The 23,090-nt window shown below is 39.7% G+C and overlaps 3 protein-coding genes across 4 annotated transcripts; all 3 read right to left on the bottom strand.

Annotated features, from left to right (window-relative positions):
- Positions 1-86: 86 nt before the first annotated feature.
- Positions 87-6,446, bottom strand: LOC147327028 (uncharacterized). 2 transcript variants are annotated; one of them, XM_086294650.1, is made up of 5 exons: positions 6,358-6,446; positions 4,646-4,966; positions 3,766-3,858; positions 1,684-1,767; positions 87-808 (listed from the first exon to the last, which is right to left on the bottom strand). In XM_086294650.1, exons 2-5 carry the CDS (start codon positions 4,857-4,859, stop codon positions 744-746), a joined length of 456 nt encoding a protein of 151 aa, XP_086150776.1. In that variant the 5' UTR covers positions 4,860-4,966; positions 6,358-6,446; the 3' UTR covers positions 87-743. The 2 variants fall into 2 exon arrangements, with proteins under 2 accessions (XP_086150776.1, XP_086150775.1); XM_086294649.1 differs by lacking the exon at positions 6,358-6,446 and adding an exon at positions 5,237-5,389.
- An 887-nt stretch (positions 6,447-7,333) lies between these two features.
- Positions 7,334-10,853, bottom strand: LOC147327027 (uncharacterized). The gene is made up of 5 exons (XM_086294648.1): positions 10,703-10,853; positions 9,725-10,060; positions 8,912-8,998; positions 7,808-7,894; positions 7,334-7,470 (listed from the first exon to the last, which is right to left on the bottom strand). Exons 1-5 carry the CDS (start codon positions 10,758-10,760, stop codon positions 7,355-7,357), a joined length of 684 nt encoding a protein of 227 aa, XP_086150774.1. The 5' UTR covers positions 10,761-10,853; the 3' UTR covers positions 7,334-7,354.
- A 1,815-nt stretch (positions 10,854-12,668) lies between these two features.
- LOC147327026 (uncharacterized) lies at positions 12,669-23,090 on the bottom strand. The gene is made up of 5 exons (XM_086294642.1): positions 22,926-23,090; positions 20,516-20,866; positions 20,311-20,382; positions 20,125-20,217; positions 12,669-15,922 (listed from the first exon to the last, which is right to left on the bottom strand). Exons 1-5 carry the CDS (start codon positions 22,975-22,977, stop codon positions 15,783-15,785), a joined length of 708 nt encoding a protein of 235 aa, XP_086150768.1. The 5' UTR covers positions 22,978-23,090; the 3' UTR covers positions 12,669-15,782.

The raw sequence follows: 23,090 nt of genomic DNA, 5'->3' as shown, positions 1-23,090 counted from the left end.
TATCGCGATAGTTTAATTTCTCTATCGAGTAAAAGTTATATCGCGATACATATCGTTATCGTTCTATCGCCCAGCTCCCCCCCCCCACACACACACACGGCCAGCCTCGCAAAGTTTCAATGTACAAAATATATGTGCAAATCCAATGAACCCACATTACATTCACAGCAGAACACAAACAGAAGTTTAAACTGAGAAAGTGTCATTTTCAGAACAACATTAGCTCATTTTGACTTTGATGGAAGCAGCAAAATGTAGGACAGATAGATGTGATAGCAATATGAAAATCATAGGTGACATGTGAGTTCAAGTTTTGAGAAAATTTGAACTCTGACCTTAACCTCCCACATATGTGAACATGATTATTTTGGGTCGTCTAGGCTACAGTTCCTCAATTTTGCTGTACAAAGCCTGATATCAGATTCTCAGGTCTCAGTCCAAATAATAAAGACAAATTACAAATTCATGAAATGAGAGTTTGGGTCTTAGGAGGTTAAGGACAAGGTCAGAGATTCAAACTCATCTGAGAGGCATCTCTGGCATCACTTTGTCGTCGTGTTCTAGACTCATTGTGTTCACATGTAAAACCTCATTTACAGCTAAGAGCTTGTGTTTTCCTTACACATATAAAACAATTTTTTAAAGTTTAAACATTTGACACACATTCTATAATAAACCCACATCTTATGGACAGCACATGAGATTTGTTAATCACTGCATTCTGCTAAATTTCATAAGATGGTTTAATTTTCAGTGCGATCATCATTTGGTGGCTGGATCCATCCTCTGCACCGTCTCACAAAGCCCTCTGCAAAAAACAAATACTTTTTATGGTAGAATATGAAGCTGATTGAGGGTTTTTTTCTCCAAAACTTGATTCTGTTCATCTGGACGTAGTGTTTTGTGGGAGAAACGTTTCGTCACTCATGCGAGTGACGTCTTCAGTCTCAGCTGACTGCAGGTTTCCACAAATCTTATCAACAGCACATTTGCATAATGACTGAAACCAGCCCACTGAGCGAACAATGGGCTGGGAGGTCAGGTCCTTAATCTTAATTATGCAAATTCTCATGACCACTGATCAACAACCACTGACCAGAACCAACTGATCAATGGCCATGAGTACCATCACAGAGAGTTGGGGAATGGCTGCAATCACAGCATTGTGAGATGGTGACAGATAAACCCTCCTCGATTCAGAGATGGTCTTTCCACGTACTGTTTATGAGATTGGGGAAACCTGCAGTCAGCTGAGACCGTTTCTCCCACTGAAAACGCTACGTCCAGATGAACACAATCAACTTTTGGAGATTTACTTTCCTGGAATATTGAGAATGCATCAAGACAAAGTTTGTTTGTTTGTTTTAAATTAAGAAACCTAAACAAAAGTTTTACTAGACGAAAAAAAAAAAAACACTACATCAATTACTTTCATGGTGAAAATGTAAATATATAGTAATGATTATAACACAGTCTACATTTTTACATTGATGAGAATGTAGGATGTGAGGATCCTACACTGAAAAAGACGGCAGAGATAAAGTCTGGATCCAAAAACAAGCAAGCAGGAACATTTATATGACCTTTGATTTAAGAGATGCATCAAGTTTCATCATCATCCAGCTTGCTGACAAAAGCAAAGCCTAACTGAGAGGTTAACCGTTAGACTGACCACCAACTTACCGAGCTTTCCAAGCAATCCCAGAACAAAGAGAAGAGCGACGCCGCAAGAAAGAGCAATCCCAATGATAAGCATCATGTCACCACCTAGAAGTCAGAGATTGAAAACAAGGGTCAGTTTATTCCAACATCATTCTTTAATATATCCACATGACACACAAGTCACGCAAGTCCTGCGGTGAAGGGAAGGTCAAACCACAGATGCTCTCATTGGTCAGGATTTGAGATTTCTGTCACTTCTGCCTTGACTCTAAGAGTTCAGATTACCACGCGGGATGTGGACACCTCAATTTAAATGAGGTCATTTTTAACCGACTATCAAATGCAGCAGTTTTTTTTTTATGCACTTAACTCAATTATGCTGCATTTTGGACCTGGTTTAATCAACCACATGAATTTCATGTTCAGGTATTTTTCTAACCATCTGATGTTTGAAGTTTAAAAATCAGCCACAAGTTATAATGCTTGTGTTTACAGCAAGGGTGGGAACTCCAGGCCTGTCCTGCAGGTTTTAGATGCGTCCTTGATCCATCACAGGGGATTCAAATGGCCAAAATGCCTCCTCAACATGTCTTCACGTTCTCTAGAGGCCTGGGAATGAACTAATCGTTTGATTCAGGTGTGTTGACCCAGGGTGATCTCAAACCTGCATGAGGCCAGAAGGTCCCCACCCCTGGTTTAGAGCAAAAAGTGAGAAAACCTAAGAGCGTTGTTCATTTTCACCCAGTACTGGATTGCCTAGACCACAGAAATCTAAGTGAATACTTGTTTTCAAACCTCAGGCAGTCCAGATAAGTTACAAACTGACATAATGCACAGCAGCCTAAAATCTAAACAGAACAGGTCATTTTAAGGATACCCCACAGATCAGGCGTGAATGAACCTGAACTTCATGGCCTTGCTGGGCAAAAATATCAGTAACACAAATATTCACACTAAGCAAGGCAAGTTTATTTATATAGCACAATTCAAGGTGATCCAAAGTGCTTTATAAAGACGTTAAAAAACAAAAACAAATAAAAAGCACGATTTAAAATGAAAACCAGATAAAATCAGAACAGTAGATAAAATCAGTAGTTAGTGTAAGTTTTGAAATTTAAGCTTAAAGTGTGGATTTGGTGCTTTATTCAAATGCAGCTGAGAATAGGTGAGTCTTCAACCTGGATTTAAATAAACTGAGTGTTTCAGCTGATCTGAGGCTTTCTGGGAGTTTGTTCCAGATATAAGGAGCATAAAAGCTGAATGCAGCTTCTCCGTGTCTGGTTCTGACTCTGGGAACTGATAAAAGACCGGATCCAGATGACCTGAGGGATCTGGAAGGTTCATACTGGGTCAGCAGGTCACTGATGTATTTTGGTCCTAAACCATTCAGAGCTTTATAGGCCAGCATCAGAACTTTAAAGTCTATCCTCTGACGGACAGGCAGCCAGTGTAAAGACCTCAGAGCTGGACTGATGTGGTCCACTTTTTTGGTCTTAGTGAGGACTCGAGCAGCAGAGTTCTGAATGAGCTGTAGTTGTCTGACTGATTTTTTAGGTAGACCTGTAAAGATGCTGTTACAGTAATCAAGCCTACTAAAAATGAATGCATGGACTAGTTTTTCCAGGTCCTGTTGAGACATCAGATCTTTTATCCTTGAAATATTCTTGAGGTGATAGTAAGCTGACTTTGTTATTGTCTTAATGTGTTTTTCTAAGTTTAGGTCTGCATCCATCACTACACCCACATTTCTCGTTTGGTTGGTGGTTTTTAGATGTATAGATTGAAGTTCTCTGGTGACCTGTAATCGTTTCTCTTTGGCGCCAAAGACTATTACCTCAGTTTTGTTTTTGTTTAGCTGGAGAAAATTGTGGCACAACCAGTCATTAATTTCCTTAATGCACTCAAGCAATCTCACATTTTGTGAAATCACATGAGGAAAAAGAACAGCTTCATCACTGATGTGTGTATGCAGAGCCTGCTATTATGCATACTGTTTCACTGTCATGATTTAATGGATACTTAAAAGAAGTGAGCAGTCATTCAAAGGTTTTGAAGGTTGTGTCTCAACCAAAATCCTCTGGAGAAGAGCTCAGAGTAACTTACGTGGACCGACTTTCTCCACCGTCGTGTTGAGAGGAGCTCCAGTTGTGCTGAAACCATCCTGCCCCTTTTGCTTTTTCAGTTTGTCTTTGGTTACTGTTTAAAATAAATAAATAAAAAAGAGAGAGAGAGAGACGTTCTCGTTAGCAGTGGTCTCCAACCTTTTGTGCGTCATGGACCGGTTTATGTCCGGCCTTTAAGGTGTTGCAGAGAAATACAACAAAAATAAAACCAGTACCAAAAAAAGGACGATTTATTCATAACACACGGGAAAAGACCCAGGGAAGCAGAGTTATCAATAAAAACGATATAAGTTAAAAAACAAAAAACCCACCAACACCAAGCCTCAACTCTCACAGACCGGTACCAAACGAGCCACGGACGAGTACTGGTCTGTGATTGTTGACCGCTGGTCATTAGGATTCACACCACTAAGAAATAACCACAGTCACACATCTGGAGCTGTGCTGTGTCCAGGTTCAAGTCTTATATGTTGGGGTCGGGCATGAAACAACTTGTTCAGGCCTGTCTATGACCTGCATGGTCACTCACTGCCTGCTGTCCCATTTTAGACATGCACCCCTTTTGTGAGATTTGGATGCATCCCATTACTAACATGTACTCTAGCCTCAGGCTAGCCTCAACAGGTTTGCATTACAGACAAATCCACAATTAGACTACTTTCATTTTTTCACACACACACACACACACACACACACACACACACACACACACACAGGATACAAATCATTTTCAGTTTTAAATCATGTTATTCTATGTTTGCGTTTCCCCAAGTGGAAGATCATTTTATATCATTAAGTAGATTTCTTCATTACATTCATATCAAGTACATCAGACAACAAACTATTACTCAGGTCCTTACCATTAAGTTGAACACTACACTTGATCCTGAGCTCCATAACGAAGCCTGTGTATTCTCCACTGTGGGACATCTGCACTGAGGGGATCCACAGTGTCAGACTTCCTCTGTTCAGGTCTTCACGTCTGACTGTTGCATCCATCTCTGCATCATGCGACTCCTGTTGGTGTCGATAGGAGTAGACGACCACACTCGGGTTGGTTCTTGACCAGTCCATGGTGAACGCAGACAGGTTGACAGGGGGGACCACATAAAACGGGAGGATGACATCATCACCTTCCTTTGCTTCAATTTCCGTAACCGGGCAAATGGCTCGAGGTTCTTCTGGAGAGGAACAACAGCTTGAGTACCTTTGAATTAAGGTCACGATCTCATACCTTAAAACAGCAGCTGTTTCAGCTGAACACTGCTCCTGGACCCGTTTTATACTTGAACATAGAAGTTATGTGCTGTCCCCCGAGAATAATCAGCGAGTTTGCTCAGGTCACACACGCCAAACGGCTTTTCCTAAAAACAACAAGTGAAGAGCCCGCCCTGCTAATGCCGTATTGGTACCCACGAGCTAAACAGCCAGCAAAGTGCAAGTCAAGTTACCCTTCAGAGCTCCATCAGATGACGGAAAACACACAGCTATGCATGACATGAGTAGGAGGTCGCGTGGGGCACAAAGACGAACAGACGATCTCATCTTGTTTCACAAACCGGTAGAGCGCGCGACTTCATTCAAGATCGCGCAGCCTGAAAGGGAAGTTACGCCAGCAGCCGGCGAAACCTACGTCAGTCTTCCACGACGTGCCGTTTTCACACTGACCCATCAGCCCTCTCCTAAAAGATAACCGGACCAATAACGGACCCCGCCTCAGCCGCTTACTTCCAACACCCCGCTTTTTGTCCGGTGTGTAGGAGTCTTTCAGAAAGTACACACCCTACTGTACAAAAGTCTCGAGCCACCGATCATTTCTGTTTTGAACGTCAGCTGCCGATCGTGTGTCTGGGATCACTGCCATGCTGAAGTCAGATGGGTCCCAATCAGTCAGCGCCTTTCTGCCACTCCTTTTGTTCTTCATTTGTCCAGTTGCAAGGACACACTGCACAGCATGATGAGATGATGGCACTGGTCTTGGTCTAATAAGTCTTTGAGAATGGCCTCGTCGGTACAATCACGCCTGGTAAAGAATCCAGCGTCCAAAATGTTTTTTGAAAGACCTTAAAATAAAACTATTGCTCAAGATGACTTAATACATTTACAACAACATCCAGATACTTGGGGGCAAAAGAATCCAAAACTTGTGGAGTGGTTCGTGACTTTCTGCACAATGCTATGCAACAGTGCAAAAACCAAACAATCTGTTCTCAGCTGAGTAAAGTATATTCAAAAGACCAATATTATCTTCTGACCCGATCCACTCGATATCCCAAACCTTTAGAGAATACTTACTGAATAACCTGGAGTCTTCACTGTCATCATTACTGGGAAGCTACCACACGAGGCTTTGATAACAGTTTAAAATGTTGACCGCAAAAGTTCACAAATTAAGAAACTCTGATTTCCTCGCAAATATTTATTTGTCTCCTCGCCATCAAAATATGTTTTGAACAAAAAAATTCAAGCAATACATGCAACCAATTAAACACAAGCATGCAGGAACATTGCAGACTTACATTTACAAAGATAACTCACACATTTAGGTGGAAAACAATTAAAAACACGTTACCCAGTGCACGCAGAAGAACAACTCTCCCTCCATGTTACACGAACACATGACAACGCTCCTCCCCCGACTTCCTCGTCCTAGCTGAATTTCGCGCCTTTTAGAAAGACTCCGAACGCTTATTGGCTGACTGTGGCGCGTACTTACGTCGTGGACGTACTTTTTGGCGGAATTTTTTTCAAAGAACTTTATTTAAAACACGATTGGACAAACTGCTTCTTTAAGAAGTTTCCCGTTCACGGAAAAAAAACATTACGTAAATCCACCGTGCTCGTGTACAGAGAAAAAAATACAATCTTAAAAACATTATGGAGGACGCTGTATATTCAACCAGCACATCAGGATTTTTAGCAGATTGTTTGTTCTGCCTCTCAGAGTCCCAATTCATTTTTGGAATTTAAAACATAACCAGTAAGTCACTCAGTGATTGTTCCCAGATCTGTAACCATTAATTTACTTAAAAGACATCAAGGCCAAATTGTTGAACAGAGGGACAATGTAGTTAAAACAAAAGAAAGAATAAAATGAGTTAAAATGTTACAAGACATCCATATATAAAGTAAGCATACGCTTATATAGAATAGAATGCCTTTGTTGTCACTATACAGATGTACAATGAGATACAGAGCATCTACTCAGTGCAAACATGTAGAAGGAAGGGGGGGGGCACAGTTTATGCATATACTTATATACATAAATGGCTATACAAGCATATATGTGCAACAGACAGACACACACACACACACTGCAAAGTGCTACATACACTAAACAAAAGCACACACTATTCCAATATGAAATACAATAACACAGATCAAATACGAGTCTCTAAATGGGAACAAGGATGAGCTTTTAGAAACGCTTAAAACGATCCAACGTAATTAATTTGAATTAAGTTGTACTTAAATCAGCTGTAACGTAATGAGAGCAGCTTGAGAATCTAAAATCATTTTGATCACTCAGCCAATCAAAGACAAGCACAACATTGTACTTCACTCATTTCTCAAGAAGCCTTGTTCTTGTCGTATTTCGTTGTTGAATTCTCCAAAGACTGAAGTTCAACGTGGCTTGAACGGTCCACTCCTCGTTTCTGCCCTGTCAGCTTCCCCACGCATTGCCCTTGATAAACACGCAAACATGGAAAGACGCACTTGTAATAATTTATGCAAAATGGAGTAAAAATGAGAAAAAAAAGCATAAAAGAAACTTAAGTTGTCTTCAGACATTTCAAGTTGAACAATAAAAGTTTATGCGTTTGGCTTATGTGTTTTATTTACATTTAATATCAGTGTAATGTATAATTTTGCTGTTATTCTCTGCTTCCTGTTTCAGTGCGTTTTCCTCTGGTATCCATGACAGATTTTCATCATAATCAAACACCAGACTTGCCAGTAATCTCTAATCAAAGGTTTAACTATTAAAGCACACATTCTTGCACTAAAGTTGATCAACTTACGGATCTTTACGCGTTTCTTCAGACAAAATCCAACGACAGCCAGGAGAAAGACGATACCAACAGGAAGGAGAACGGCAAGAAGTTTATCTGAAAGAATCAGAAATTAAAAGGCAAATTAATGTGATGCCATTCATGAATTATTATTACATTTAGATCATTTTTAATTCAAATTTATTTTATAAAACCTTGTAATTACAAATTTAGCACAGTTGTTGGCTGGAGGGAAGCTGAAATGGGTCAAGCACAGACGGCTGTGTCAGGATCTGAGACTTCTCTTCCCAATATTACTGCCTGCACACTAACAGAACTAACAGATATGCAAAGAAATTAAAAATAAATAAAATAAATAAGTAAAGCAGTTGGAATAGGACACCAAAAAATCTGCTGGTGAGGAATTTTTCAAATATCATGTATCAGTGTTGAAGCCAGTTCCTTTCACTTTCATTGTGTTGAACTCTGATAAGTAATGGAAAAAGTATTGCAACAATGTGACTGACAGAAGATGAGTTGTGCAGTCTGGTGACTGGTGGCATGCTGACAACAGCAGTTTTTGTGAATTTTAACGCAACCTTTAAAACTTAGGTACTTTCAAACCTTGACTTCACAAAGAGGAAGCTAGCCCTCTACACGACTTCACGTGTAACCCACTTCTCTAGCTCATACACGAGTTTTCACAGGAACTGCGTGCAGCCAACAATGCAAAAGTGAGTCATTTTTCAGAATATAAAAATCAAACCACAAGTTTGCAGTATGAATGAAGAGTTCTTTTATTTTTAAAGATGTTTATCATTGCAGAAAGCTTATTCCTAGTAAAACACTGGGGAAGGCTGCAGTGGACTCTGCTATTACGCTTGATGCATCACTTTCATGACTTAATGGGACACTTAAAAAGAAACGATTCGTCATCAGCTCAAAATGTCTGCTGTGAAGAAAAAAAAAATAGGTCATTCAACATCTTTTCTCTGTGTTGTGGTGAGGTCCGCATTAAGGTCTCTACTGGTAATACAAAGCAGCCTGAGCTGAATGCTGTTGTGATTTCACACTATAAATAAAACTAAATTGAACTTAATTAAGCGAAAAGAAGAAAAGTTCAAAGTCACTTGCCTGGATCATTTGGCTTCAGCGTTGTGGTTGTGCTGTGGAGATTTGGAGATGTGGTTGTGCTGGACCTGACATTAATCTCTTTGGTTACTGTAAAAATAAATAAATTCTCAGAATTTGAAATATATGAGACTGTCTAAACAAAAGAAAATTGTTATTTTTTTTAAAAGATAGCATGTCTGATAGTGTCCTCCAAGTCCATGTTAAATTACTTTGGATAAAACAAAACAGAATAAAGTGCTATTTTAATTTTATTGTGTTCCACTTCTCTTCCGCTTATCCTTGTTAGGGTTACAAGGAGGAGCTGGAACCTATCCCAGCTACCATAGGGCAACCGGCAGGGCGCACCCTGGACATGGTGCACCGTGGGCAGGTGCACCGTGGGCAGGTGCACCGTGGGCAGGTGCCCAGTCTGACACAGGACTAACAAATAAAGACCACACTCACATTCACACCTGTGGGAAAGTTATAATGATAAGTGGAAAGCTAGATTGCTGTGAAACTGAACATCAACACATAAGTACTAAACAACACAGCACAACATCAGCCAGATTCAGTCACATTCATGCCGTTCAAGCTTCCTTTGTGACAAAATCAAAATATACAAGGACACAACGGTTCACTCGGTGTTATCAAAGCTATAACTGTTAACATGAAATAAAGCCCTCACATCTTTTGCATATTATTTGGGACTGTTTACATTTAAAGGGAAAGTCACTTTTCTGCTCTTTCTTTAACCAAATTCCAAAACCAAATATAAAGGTACGTTTGACAAAACTTAGTATCAAACTAAACTTGGTTATTTAGAGTGTTTACCATTAAGATGAACGATGCAAAAGGCTTTCAGTTTTGGCACAAAACACCTGTAACGCCCGCTATCAGACAGGCGTGCTGAGAAGATCTGCAGGGTTAGATTTCCTCTGCTAAGGTCTCCAGAGTCGATACTTGCTCTGCTTCTATAGCTCGCCGCCTGTGCACCATGATTTTCCTGCCCGTGTCGCCACGAGAAGACTACATCATTCAAGTCAGTGTGTTTCCAGTCCACGGTATAAGCAGACAGGTCAACTGAGGGATCCACATAACATGGTAATGAGACATTACGACCTTCTTCTGCCTGAATCAGTGGGGATGGGCAATAGCTTTGAGGAGTTTCTGGGGAGGGAAAAAAAGCAACATTTATATAATTTGACAGTCTCCAAATTACATTTGAATTCTCAACGAAATGTGTTAGTTTATTGTTCAGTAGCAGGACTTCAAGCATTCTGAGCCCACAGTCAGATATTTTTTACCCTAAGAAATTCCAAAGGACCCAGAGCAGGAAGTTTATAGACTGGCCATTTGCTCAGATGGAAATACCACCTTCCATCTAAAGTGTAACCATAACTGCACTCTTATTAACCGCATCGGTTCGCCATAAAGCCAACAAAATAAGCTGATGATCACGATTACTGTTCGCAGCCAAAGAAAAAGCCGGTGCCGACTCTGGCGGCAGAGCACTACAAATGCTCTACTGCCGATAACCTGTTCGTTGACTGATTAAAAGTATCATCATGCCATTAACGGCTTTGGAAGTCTTCCTCTCCCTGCTTTCTTATCAGTGTTGCGCCAAAAATTGATTTAGTGTTTCCGCTGTAAACTTCAAGAGTTGAGAAGCCACAGAATTGCATCACACAACAGAAGCCATTAGGTTTTTAACACCGGTAAAATCATACAGGCTTACAAATACACGAACAGCCTGTAGTTATCCTGGTGATGTAAACGTACAAACTTGCCATTTAAATAAGTTGGAGTTACCTGCTGAAGAAAAAACCCCAAGAAAGCACAGCGCGATGATCGGAGCGGGTGTGTCCATCAGGGAAGCCAAAACATTTACGCGGCCAGTTAAGCGCAGGTTCGTTTAAGCTAGCTGTAAACGAGCTAGCGCTTAACGACGAACCACCTCCTCCCGTCCGCAGACATCGTTTACCCGTCTACACTGTAAATGTCACTAAATGCCGCTGTTAGCACAAGTTTAGGCACGTTTTTGTTTTTTCAGATTACATGTTCTTTATAGGAAAAATGTCCGTTTATAGGGAATGTAATGAATCATCAGAAATTCCCTGATTGCACTGCTCAAAAGAAATTGTTTTAAATGCTCTGAAATTCTCCTTTTTATATCAGCTACAAACCTCAGGATAAAGCAGCCAAAATGTACAGTTGCACTGCCGCATTTAGACGCTGATCGCACACGGTTTTCTTCCAACTTTGACTCACTGTGCAAACTCCCACATGGTTTTACGTCGTGTGTGGATATCAAGTATTGCCAAGCATAAGAACCACGATTCAAATAATTTTCCTAATGGTATAAAAGGATACTTCATATTTCCATGGTCTAGGTACAGTATACACCCTCACAGTGGCACTCTGTCAATATCAACTCTGATATGTTTCTAAATAGTGATAGCGGGTCAGGGGAGGGTATCCAATAACCTTCTTACTATTAGGCAACAGTCCAACAAAGTTCAGTTAAACTGCAAGAGTCACTATAACATACAGTCTGCTTCTAAATTGAAACTAAATGAAGTTCCTGGAATAAGACGTCAGAAACAGGGTGTCTGACCGGATAAGTCCTCTGGAGAGCATTACATTGGCCCCTAATGTTGTGGGCATTTTTCTATCAGAGTTCTTCAGCATCCAACAAATCTCTAGAAACACAGTACTCTCAAAACTCGCAATATCCTGTGTCAGAGCGATTCTGGAAAAGTAGTATACTACTAGTAGTACACTAGGCTGGACGGCTCATAGCAGACTTACCATCCGGAAATCCTACTCAAAAGCTTTTAGCTAAAGGTACAAATCTCAGCTAGAATGATTACTCATATGATAGATTATATTCTTCTAGTAGTAAAGTTGAAAAAAACAAACAAACCATGTTCAGTGTGTTCTCACCAATCCAGCTTCAGAATCCTCCACAGAGGAGCCGTTCTGGTTGGATTATTCATTGTTTCTGGTGTCACCAGCAGACCTCAGCACCGTACTCATTTGAACTGAGGGAAAGAACATCTCTATAATTTTGCTGCACATTACAGGGTCTCCACTTTTTCCACAAAATAGAGGCTGCTCAGCCCCTTTTGTGTGTAGAGGCTCTTTGTTGGTCTTCTGCTTCAGGTACCTGTGCTCCACCAGATCAACATGCTGTCCCAGGATGGACCGTCTTATAGGCATCGTCCTCAAACTGAACTCACTTTCTCTGGTCTTGTTCTTATTCAGAAGTAGATCACTTCTCCCACTGTGCATTTCGAAAGGCTGATTTTATATTTCACAATGCAAGAGTTAATTTAGAGTGGCCGAGTAACTGTAGGGTGAGATACTATGAAGCTGAAGTTGATAGTGCCTCCATGTTTCCCTATGTCGTCATTCAGAATTAAGAAAGATAAATAAAATAATTAAACAAACCTGATGAGATTTTGGAGCACCAAAGACATTTCCAAGGGCTTTTACTTTGAAATCCAGTCAGACTGACTTGAAATTAAGGTAAGGTAGGTCAAACTGGGAGGGTCTCACATAATACTTAACACACACACACACAACACACACACACACACAACACACACACACACACACACACACACACACACCAGGACAAAGGCAGAGACGCATAGAAAATTAAGTTTTTCTCCTTAAAAATGTAATACATTTAGAAAGAAAGAAACAATTTAGAGAGCACACGTAGCACAATTGTAGCAAAACATTTCAACACAACGAAGCAAACATTCAACACAATTAATTGTAGATACTTTATTTATATAGCACTCTTAACAGAATAAGAACCACAAAGTGCTTCACAATAATATAAAACATACATAAAACAGCACAATCGAACAAAGTGCACAATTCTAGTTAAAAGCCAATCTAAATGAAAGAGTCTTAAGCTGCTGTTTAAAAGAATGAATGCAATCAAGGCAATGTAAAGATGGAGGCAAAGCACTCCACAACCTGGGGGCCACCGCTCTAAAACATCTCCTCTGGTCTTAAAACGACCAACAGCTTTTGATTAGAGGATCTCAGGCTGCGAGAGGGAGCGTGCGGCTGTAAAAGATCAGAGATGTGGGCAGGAGCCTCGTGATTCAGAGCTGGTGAAAGCTTAATGAGTGTCAGTATAAGTGTATAAGTATACTCTTTGAGACGATCATAACCTCATGCTTGGAGTAATAGGGTTTGGCCAGAGCACTCTGTCACGTCTGGAACTGGTGCAGAATGTTGCGGCACGGTTTTTAACTGGTAAAAGAACATTTAAGCATATTACTCCGGTTCTGGCCTCCTTACACTGGCTTCCAATTAAATTTAGGATCAATTTTAAAATCCTTTTACTGGTTTTTAAATCCTTAAATGGTCTGGTACCTGAATAGATATGCTGCCCCTCATTCACTCCGGTCAGCTGAGCAGGTGTTGCTCAGAGTCCCTAAATGATGGATGAAAGTTGGAGGAGACGGAGCGTTCTATATTGTGGCCCCAAAGCTTTGGAACGATCTTCCTCTTCACATCAGGAACTCTACATCAGTGCTGGTTTTTAAATCCAGATTAAAAACTCATTTTTATTTACTCGCCTTTGGTCGGCCATGTGTTGTTTTTAAAGTGCTATATAAATAAATTATGGTAAGATAAAATCGTTTAATGTGCAAACACGTGACAGGGGTTTCAAATGCAACTGCAAAATTAGCCACTTGGGGATTGTTTGCTAGCTAGAATGACAAAATTAGTGAAAGGTAAGTTTTGCTTAACCTTGTAAGCCCATCATAGAACAAGTCTTTACATTTTTCGATGCTATAGTGTCAGTTTTTGGAGGATTTCAAGTTGCTAAACATACAATACATACAATTACAATCAATGTATCGCAAATTTTAATAATATGTATGCATTAAGTCCATAGTAACGACTTAAATTGCTAAAAAGGTGCAAAAAACTACAAATAAATTAAAAATTATATTTTTTTAACACATTTTTCTAATAAAAGAGATTTCAGAGGTGAAAACTGTTGCAAAATAGTTCCGAACCACAGGAAATTTATTTTGTATCCTCAGAATTTCATTTCTAACAAACACTAATTTTTATAAACTGCTGCAAAAACAAAAATCGATCTTGTGCACAATCTGCAACAGCATGTGCCTCAAAAATAAACTATTTCCAACTGTGTCACAGAAACTATACAGAAAGTCAAAGATGAACTTTCTGAAAAAAAAACAAAACAAAAAACTACATTTCCCACAAAATGAGGCGATAGTTCCTGCTGACAACATGATAAAGTTTATTCAAACGCAGGAAGTGCTGTGAACAGCTGATCAGATCAGCAAAATTTGTCTGGATAATAATAAATTTTTTGTTGTTTCTTGCACTTTTTGCAAAGCCATTAGTGGAAGGAAACTGCAACCTGGGACAAGTTAAATACTGATATGGAAGTACAACTCCTCTGTTTTAATATGCAAAAAATTATTGCTCTAGCTTATTTGGTTGCACTTCCACCAGGATTTTAAAATAGTTAATGGGATCATGAACACTTTCATGGGCTTAGAAGGCTTTTAAATCCCTGCTACAAATTGCTATTAAGTAGGGCTGCCACAAATGATTATTCTGATAGTCGACTAGTCACCGATTATCTTTGCGATTAGTCGACTAATCAGATCATGCATCCAGCTTATTGCACCAGCTAATGCTATAACTATCATTAGCTTACAGCTTTAAGTGTTTAAGCTTTGTGCTAACTAACAATAAAGACAAGATGATAGTTTATTAAATGTTAATGAAGTTTGCAGATTGTTTTGGTGAAGTTTAATAAACTCCTTGCTATCTAAGATATAACAGGACACCGGAGTAAATTCTCACACTTCTGATAATCAGCTGTCTGCTTGACGTTTATTCAGCTGTGTAAAAACTATAATTTAATCTCAGCCAAACCGATTTACTCAAGAACAAATAAAATACTAAAAAAAGCCAAACAATAACATTTTTAAGTTATCTAAGTGACTTATATATCATGTTTAACCTGAGTAGCGAAAGACTGCGGTGGGTTTGAAAACGATTTGCCGGGAGTCCGGTGTTCTCACGGCTCTACTGAGCCTTGAACCCCGGCTAGCTATCGAGCTGGTCGGAGTGCTTTTGAAAATATGTGGTGTCCTGATAAACTGAGCAGATATTTGAGGTTTACACAGCTACATTCTCACCTGAAAATATGTTAAACGTTTATTTTGTGACCCAGAAAGAATAATAAGAGTAACATTAAAACTAACTAGCTGCCGCCATTGTTGGAAACTGAGCAGGGCCGCGCTATGAATTCTGGGATAGGTTGGGCCACGACCCATCCCGACCCATCCTTCAAATCTGGGGAAATGAAGGACGCATTTCTGGGCCGCATTTGTCGGAGTGTTCGAGTTTGGACAGTCTTCGTCGTGTGGCTGTAACGTAATCGGCCTACAAATGCGGGCACAGGAGGATGCAGTTCCTGAATTTGGAAACAGCTTCTTCTTCGGGGTTTAATGGCAGCTGGCATCCTTGTACATGCAGTGCTGCCATCTTCTGTTTCAGTCCGTTATTACACTTTTAAATCCTGCTACTTATTCCTGCGTATTTTGGAATCTTACAAAGCTTCAAACGACGTGTCGACTATTAAATCAGCCGTCGATGATTTTGATAGTCGACGTAATCGTGACTAGTCGACTGATCGTGGCAGCCCTACTATTAAGTAATTTGATTTTCCAAATAATTCATAAAACAATCTTACTTTTTTCTACGTTTCCAGGAAATATTTAGTTGCACCTGAGCAACTGACAGAAGGATCAGATGAATGGCCCAAATGGTGGATATTCAAAAAAGCTTCTTTTCTCTGGCCGTGATGATGAGATTATCCTTTCAGTCCGTCAGTTCCTCTTGCTGATGGTTTCTTGAGCTGTTCCTCTTCATCTCCTTTCTTTGCTCTGTTACCTTGGGTTTCCAGCTCAGAGTCGTTCTCTTCAGTCTTCCTTTGGCATGTCTTACAAATCCCTGTGAGAACAAGAAAACCAGTTAGAAACTGAAATAATGCTGTACTATCCAAAAGCACTAAACCGAGGGCTGAATTAAAAAGCAAGGTTTCGTCTTATCCAGGTAAAAAATAGCTTCACCATTTCAGTCGGCAGCAAATAATTTCATTGTTCTACAAGCATTAACATGTGGTTCTAAAACATGTGATTCTAAAACATCCAAACTGTACGTGCAGAAAACTTGACCTCTGACTTCAAGGTCAAGTCAAGGTCACTGGGAGAAACTCCAGGCCTCGAGAGCCGGTGTCCTGCGGGTTTTAGATGCATCCTTGATCCAACACAGCTCATTCAAATGGCTAAATTGCCTCCTCAACATGTCTTCAAGTTCTCTGGAGGCCTGGGAATCAACTAATCATTTGATTCAGGTGTTGACCCAGGGTGATATCTTAAATCTGCAGGACACTGGCCCTTGAGGCCTGCAGTTCCCCACCCCTAGTTTACAGGTTCCTACAATGTGAATGCTAATGTTCGGTGGTTGCTGGAATACTGTTCTAAGCTGTGGTGTGCTGGCGGAGCAGCACAGCAAAGAAGGACACATCCAGGCTGGAAGAACTGATCAGGAAGGCTAGCTCTGTGGTCGGCATGAAGCTGGACACTCTGGTGACAGTGGCAGAGAAAAGGACATTAAAGAAACTGATGGACATTATGGACAATGCTGGGCATCCTCTGCACACAGCCATTAACAACCAGAGGAGCCTGTTCAGTGACAGGTTGCTTCTCCAAAAGTCAAGAACCAACAGACTCAAAAACTCCTTGTTCCACACGCCATCAAACTGTTTAACTCCTCTCTGGAGGGGAGAGGGAGGGGAAACAGGAGGACAAAGGAGGAGGGAACAACTGTAGTGCCTCTTCACTGTGCAATACTTAATATCCAACGGAGCAATAGACTCACAATACTTGAAATGTGCAAATCCCTTGCATTCTTATTCCTATTTATCCCTTGTGTATACTCTGTATTTATATATATGGTATATTTCTGCTCACATTCTGTAACTTCTGTCGGTGCTGTGCTATTGGAAACCGAATTTCCCGGAGGAACCAACCCGAGGGATTAATAAAGTTTTATCTAATCTAATCGATTGGAAAAGTTAGTGTTCATCCTTCAGCTTTACTGTGCTAATGTTTATATTATACTAACCATAGCTGTGTAGCTGGCACCACCAAGCACATCATTACATACCAGCTAGCTCAACTTCAGTAACCCTACAAACGTCACACTGCTGTTTAGCTTTTTATCTTTATTTGTGTGGGAAGTGACAGCAGAGGTGCACGTTTGAATTTTTCAGAAATCTCTCAGTCAGAACGTGGTATATTATATTTAACCAAAAAACAAACAAACAGTTTATCTGAAGATGGTCAGGTATAGGGACAGGCCTGAAAAATGAGTGAAAAAGCAGCCAATGATCAGACAAAAAAGTAAAGAACTGGTGCTCAAGACCACAAAAAAAATAAATTAAAAAAAGATAATAAAATTAACTAAACACATAAGTAAGAAGGCAAGAAAGTCTGTCTCATTGGAACTAACGTACAAATAAATATGAGTGATTCAAGACTTTGTAGAGTCACTTTAAACGGAAGCTGCAACATAACCAGCCGAACCATCTGGAAAGTTAACCAGACGCACCCACCTGGAGACCAACAACACTTCACATGGGTGGATTTTCAGAAAGCCCGGCTGATGGCCAAAGTGCCATTTATGTGTTGAGCTGAATGTGCAATTTAGAAAACACTAGCTCCCATCTGTTTTATATCCATGTCGTCTAATGTTTAACAGTATATGCTTATTATGGATAGCAATAGTGTTTGATTAAAGGTACAGTGCGAAATTTGGAACTTCAAAGAGATTAAAAAAATCTAATTAATTTTAAACAAAATGAAAGTAAACTATGAGCACTCAGAAAATGAGCACAATTTAGCATACTATAATTTTATAAGAGATGGAAATTAGAAATGGTATCAGTGAGGGGGTACAACCTTAATATGAATGATATTTATCTCATCATGCGCAGAACTCACAAAGAAGCCATCGCACACGCAAGAGCGTCTGGTTTGAATGTGCTGCTACAGTTTCACAGCGCAGAGAGCTTCCTGCGCTCGGAGAGAAATCCTGCTTATGCTTTTAAACTTACTTTTGCTGTCTGGAGGCAGACAAAGGTAGACGGGGTCCTAATGTGATTGGTCACTTTGATCGACACTTGAGGTTACTGCGTTAAACTGAGTTACACTGTGACAGGGACAGAAAAGCTGTTTTAAACTGCATTTGTTTAGAAGTTGAAAAATAAAGGTTGCTGAATTAATCATCAGCAGTTACTGTTTGTTGTACATCAGTGGAAACACTGACAACTGTCACTGGATTATTTAATGTTAATTTTATTCTAAGGTTAGTTCTGAAGCCTCTGCACTGCTGCCCCATTAATCTGTTGTACAGTATTACACAGCTTTTAAAAATCACAATGAGAAGCACACATCATTGCTATTAAAAAAAACAACAACAACAGGAAAAAGTCGAGTAAACGTAATTTTATAAAATGTGTTTATGTTGTTGCCGGTGAGTGTACTTCACTCAGTGAAACAGCTGTACACATCTGGCTCCAGAGCTCCACACACCGTGACCACAGACAGTCTGTGGGGTGGACAGCAGAGCAGGATGTGACACACTGTCTTTGGTAAGTAGCTCATTGGGCTGAACTAGTGTCTGATGAACAGTTCAGGTTGTTGCCATCATGCTGTATGAATCTAAAAGGTCATATAACTATAACACACTATGCTTGTAGCTGCTGCATGCCAGGTGTTATCTGCTGTTTACAGCTGTGGAAGAAGTACCCATCCTAAATCCTATACTTATATGAAAAAGTAATACTACAGTACATGTGTAGTCTGTAAAAATACATTTTTACTGAAGTAAAAGTACAAATATTCTGCATTAAAATATACTTCAAACTCCATATAAGTGTTCAGTCATTAAAGTGTACACCACTGATGGGACTAATTCACTGAAGCTAAAAATCACACCACAATTAATTAGTTGATGTATATTTTATATGAATCTAATTCTGTGACATATGATTAGAGAAGTATTTGAATTTTTATAGTTATATTTTTTGAATAAAGCAAAGAGTTGATCTGTGCTACATATCAGTTGTGAGGATGTGTTGATGTTTAAAAGCGCTATATAAATACAGGCCATTTACCATTTTGAAAGCGCAGTTTGCTAGTTTAGCTACAGCAGTTACTTCTGTTGTACTGATTTATGACGGGCTTCACTTTAATGCTGAAACTCATCTTAAAGACTTATTAAAGACTTCAAGGGCACGTTTTGAAACGTGCCGTTACATGTGTTTCCTGCAGACTGAGCAACTTTATGTTGATTGGTTTAAACATCTTTATTTTAGCCAAACTTATAGTTGCCACATTCTGATGCACACTTTCTTTCCTGGTCCTCGTTATAAGTTTTAAGCTATGTAATACTGTACAAGAGAACTTACTTTTGAATCCTCTGCTTTCTTCAGCATTAAAGTAATACAGTGACAGTTTTGCCACTGCTATGTTTTCAAAATGTTAACAAGTACGGTTTAAAACAGCGTTTCTGTCGCTGCCACAGCGTACCTCAGTTTAACACAGTAACCTGAAGTGTGCATCAAAGTGACCAATCACATTAGCACTGTGTGCTACATTGGTCTCCGCCTCCAGACGGTAAAAGTACATTTATTCGTTTGAGCAGGATTTGCCTCTGAGTGCAGGGAGCTACTCGCTGAGTGTGAAACTATAGCAGTGTGTGCAATGCAGACTGTCTGCACGGTTTGTTGAATTTACATGCGTGGAATTTAAATGCGCTTGTGCATTTGTTATGACGTAAATATCATTCCACACCTTTACATCACTTTTTGTGACTTGTCGTTCAGTAGCTGTTTGTTAGGGGTGCATTTATTAGCGGAAACAAACGAGTGCTGGTTGTTTAAAATAGCTTTGCACCATAACGGAGCTCAGCCTGTACAGCCTGTGCTGAAAAACAAATAATGAATCCTCCTGTGGTCCTCATTTGATCAATGGACTTCAGCTGAGAAACCAGATCTATGAATCAACTTGACTGAGCGTACCAATTCAAAAGCCTGAATGCAAAAGTCGGTGATGGCTAAATTAAAAATGTAATGCTGTTTAACTCACTGTTCTTGAAGAGCATCAGGAAAACAGTAGCTATGAGAAGAGCAAAGACGGGAATGAGGGCATAATAATGATGACTGTTCTCTGGTGCAGGATCTAAAGGGAAAAGCAAAGTGTTTGTAAGGTATACGTCTTGATTTTCTGTTTTTTTTTTCAAACAAACCGATGACCTCATTGTGCCAGTCTTACCTGTATCTGGCATTTCCTCTGTTGCTGTTGTGCTGGTGTCATTCTCCTTAGTAAGGTTTTGCTTCTCTGTCACTGTTTCAAATGAGGTAAAAACCATCAAGTTGTTTTAATTCTGTTTCTTACTTACCTAACCATATACAATTCCAACATTTATTAAGTAATGCCAGTAATATCAAATAATGAACAAGCTCATGAACCAACTTACCAACAACATCAAAAAAACAGGCGACTTCTGAATTTGGGATAAACCATTTGTACTTTCCGCTATCAGACTGCTGGACTGATCGGATCCATACAGTCATCAATCCTCTCCTCATGTCCTCATCGATGAAGTCCACCCGGTTTCTGTATTGTTCCGGCTGTGAATCAAGATCTACCTTTCCATTTCGAAGGGTGAAGATGACACTTTCGGCATAACTTGTATTTCCATCGACTCGTTTCAGAACCTGAGAGCGGCCCTTCAAGTTGGTTCTCGGGGGGATTTCACACTGAAAAGGGAGATCATCACCGTTTGATACTTCGATTTTCTGAGTAGAGCTCGAAGTTTGAAGTTTTCCTGGAGAAACAAACAGTTTTAACATGAACAAAGACTGCACATACATTGTCTCCACTTTCAAGTTCATGCAGGTACATATGGTTAAAGTGGGGGTCACCAAGCTAAACAAGAAATATACAGCTATCTGTTAATCTGTTTACCCAGACAGTGCAAGTTGTACATACCAAGCATTTCATTTAAACACACTATTGGATTCGTTCAGGAAGTCATGCAAACTATAAGAATAGGGACTGTAAAAAATTTAACTTTTCCCTTTTAAAAAAAGGGGGGGAAAAGAGATTCTGGCATTTTCAGTAAGCTAACCGAAGTCAGGGCTGCACATTGTGACAGCTTTCACCATTAGTTCATTTGATTATTGCATTATTGCAGGGGTGTCAAACTCAAATACACAGTGGGCCAAAATTCAAAACTGGAACAAAGTCGCGGGCTAACGTTAATATTTATTGAAGGAAAAAAAAAAAAAAAAAAAAAGAAATCTTCCTCCAGATATAAGAATGAATCTTTTCTTATGGACTCAAACAAGTTTGGCTGAAAAACTGAATATGGAACAAGCAAAGCTTAATACTAAACAATATATATATTAGCTGTATAATACCAGTAGGCCAGCTCTGATAGGAATTTGGTATGGCTTCGCGGGCCAAATGTAATAGACTATTTTTTTTGTGGCTTTTTTTTCAGGGTTTGTTAACATGCTGTGTAGGTGTGTACTTGACTAGCTGATAACGACATAACGGGGGAAACATCTGGTTCGACTATTCTTCACCTGTAGTTTGAATGCTGAACATTTGCCTGTTTAAATCATGAGACCAGTCACTACACAGAGATGTGCTTCTGAATGTGGACGATGCGTCTTCTGCAGTGATGCAGTTCTGCTTGTGTTGAGTGATGTAAACAACTGATCGATCTAAACTCTTTAAACGTCAAAATTGATCATTAGATTTTTTATGACACAACAGTGGTGAGTGTTCCCACCTTCTGCTCTTTGTAACTTAACGCCATCTTTCCGTTTTCGAGTTCTGGACATGATTTTGGAGGATATATCTTCGCAGTAGTGATTGACCGCAAAGTAAAGCTACCGAAAATGTACAACCCCACATCCCATCTCAAACCAGGAAGTCAGCATTTTCTCGTGCAGAGGGTCTATTAGGCTGCGGGCTAAATTGGCCTGCGGGCTAAATTGGCCTGCGGGCTAAATTGGCACGTGGGCCCGAGTTTGACACCTGTGTGTTATTTGATTATACAAGTTGTCAAAAGCAATATTTTGAATCACAGCCCAAGACCTCAAATAGCTTTTTTGTTGACAGAGTTTACAAACTTCCTAACAGTTTTCTATCATTGTACACAGCACGTTCCTCATAATCTTTTTCTTTTCTAAACGAGGATCTTTTCAGAGACTTGTTTGTTTTGTGCCAGACTCTTTATATCACGATTATTTCACACACTTGTGAGTAAACCATACAAATGACAAACCTGCGGCAGTTCACTCATGAAATGTGAGGAATGCAAAACAATCAAGAACTTGCTTACTTGGGTATTTATTGCACTGTGTACCACATCAAATATACAATTAGTATAAAATCTTCCAAGTTAAAAGAGAGAAGCTAGACAAAGATTTCACCAAATTTGGAAAGAAGAAAGAAGAGTTTCTAAATCCTAAACTGCTAATACAAGCAACCTAGGTAGCCACAACACAATAACAACAATCGTTTAGCGTTTGCTAAACAATTGCTTAGCGCCTTAAAATTGACATTTGTGGCGTTATGCTGGGTTTACTACACTGTATATACACATCAGGTCTCAGTTCAAAAGAAAAACTAAGTTCAAAACTGTAAAAGCAGTTAGCTAAACAGAGCACAGGTACCTGTTGCGCTGTTAGCCTTAGCTTTCAACGAGTCGAGTGAGGTGGGAGAGTTTGAATAGCACACAGATCAATTAAAACGCAGTAACCTCTTTTAAAGGGTTCGTGAAACCCAAAGTAGTGTTGCCACATTAGGCTCAAAGCAGAAAAATAACCGTGTCCGTGTAGCTTCCAAAGTGGCGTACTCTTAAATGCACTTACCGGTGTGAAGCAACGCGAAAGTTAAAGCCAAAAAGAGCGTTTTTTCGAACATAGTTAAATTTGTTCAACCAGGATACGAAAACTTTACTTCAATACGGGCTCAGTTAGACTGATATCCAGAACCTTCTCACGAGAACAGATTAGGTTATTTCACGTCTTCCAATA

Source organism: Aulonocara sp. 'chitande type north' Nkhata Bay, linkage group LG6 (assembly GCF_057382095.1).
Source record: "Aulonocara sp. 'chitande type north' Nkhata Bay isolate Kocher_YH1m ecotype deep benthic linkage group LG6, A_spYH_male_GT1.1, whole genome shotgun sequence".
NCBI lineage: Eukaryota > Metazoa > Chordata > Actinopteri > Cichliformes > Cichlidae > Aulonocara > Aulonocara sp. 'chitande type north' Nkhata Bay.
Note: the sequence above shows the minus strand (reverse complement) of the source record. Positions and strands in the feature narration are given on the sequence as shown.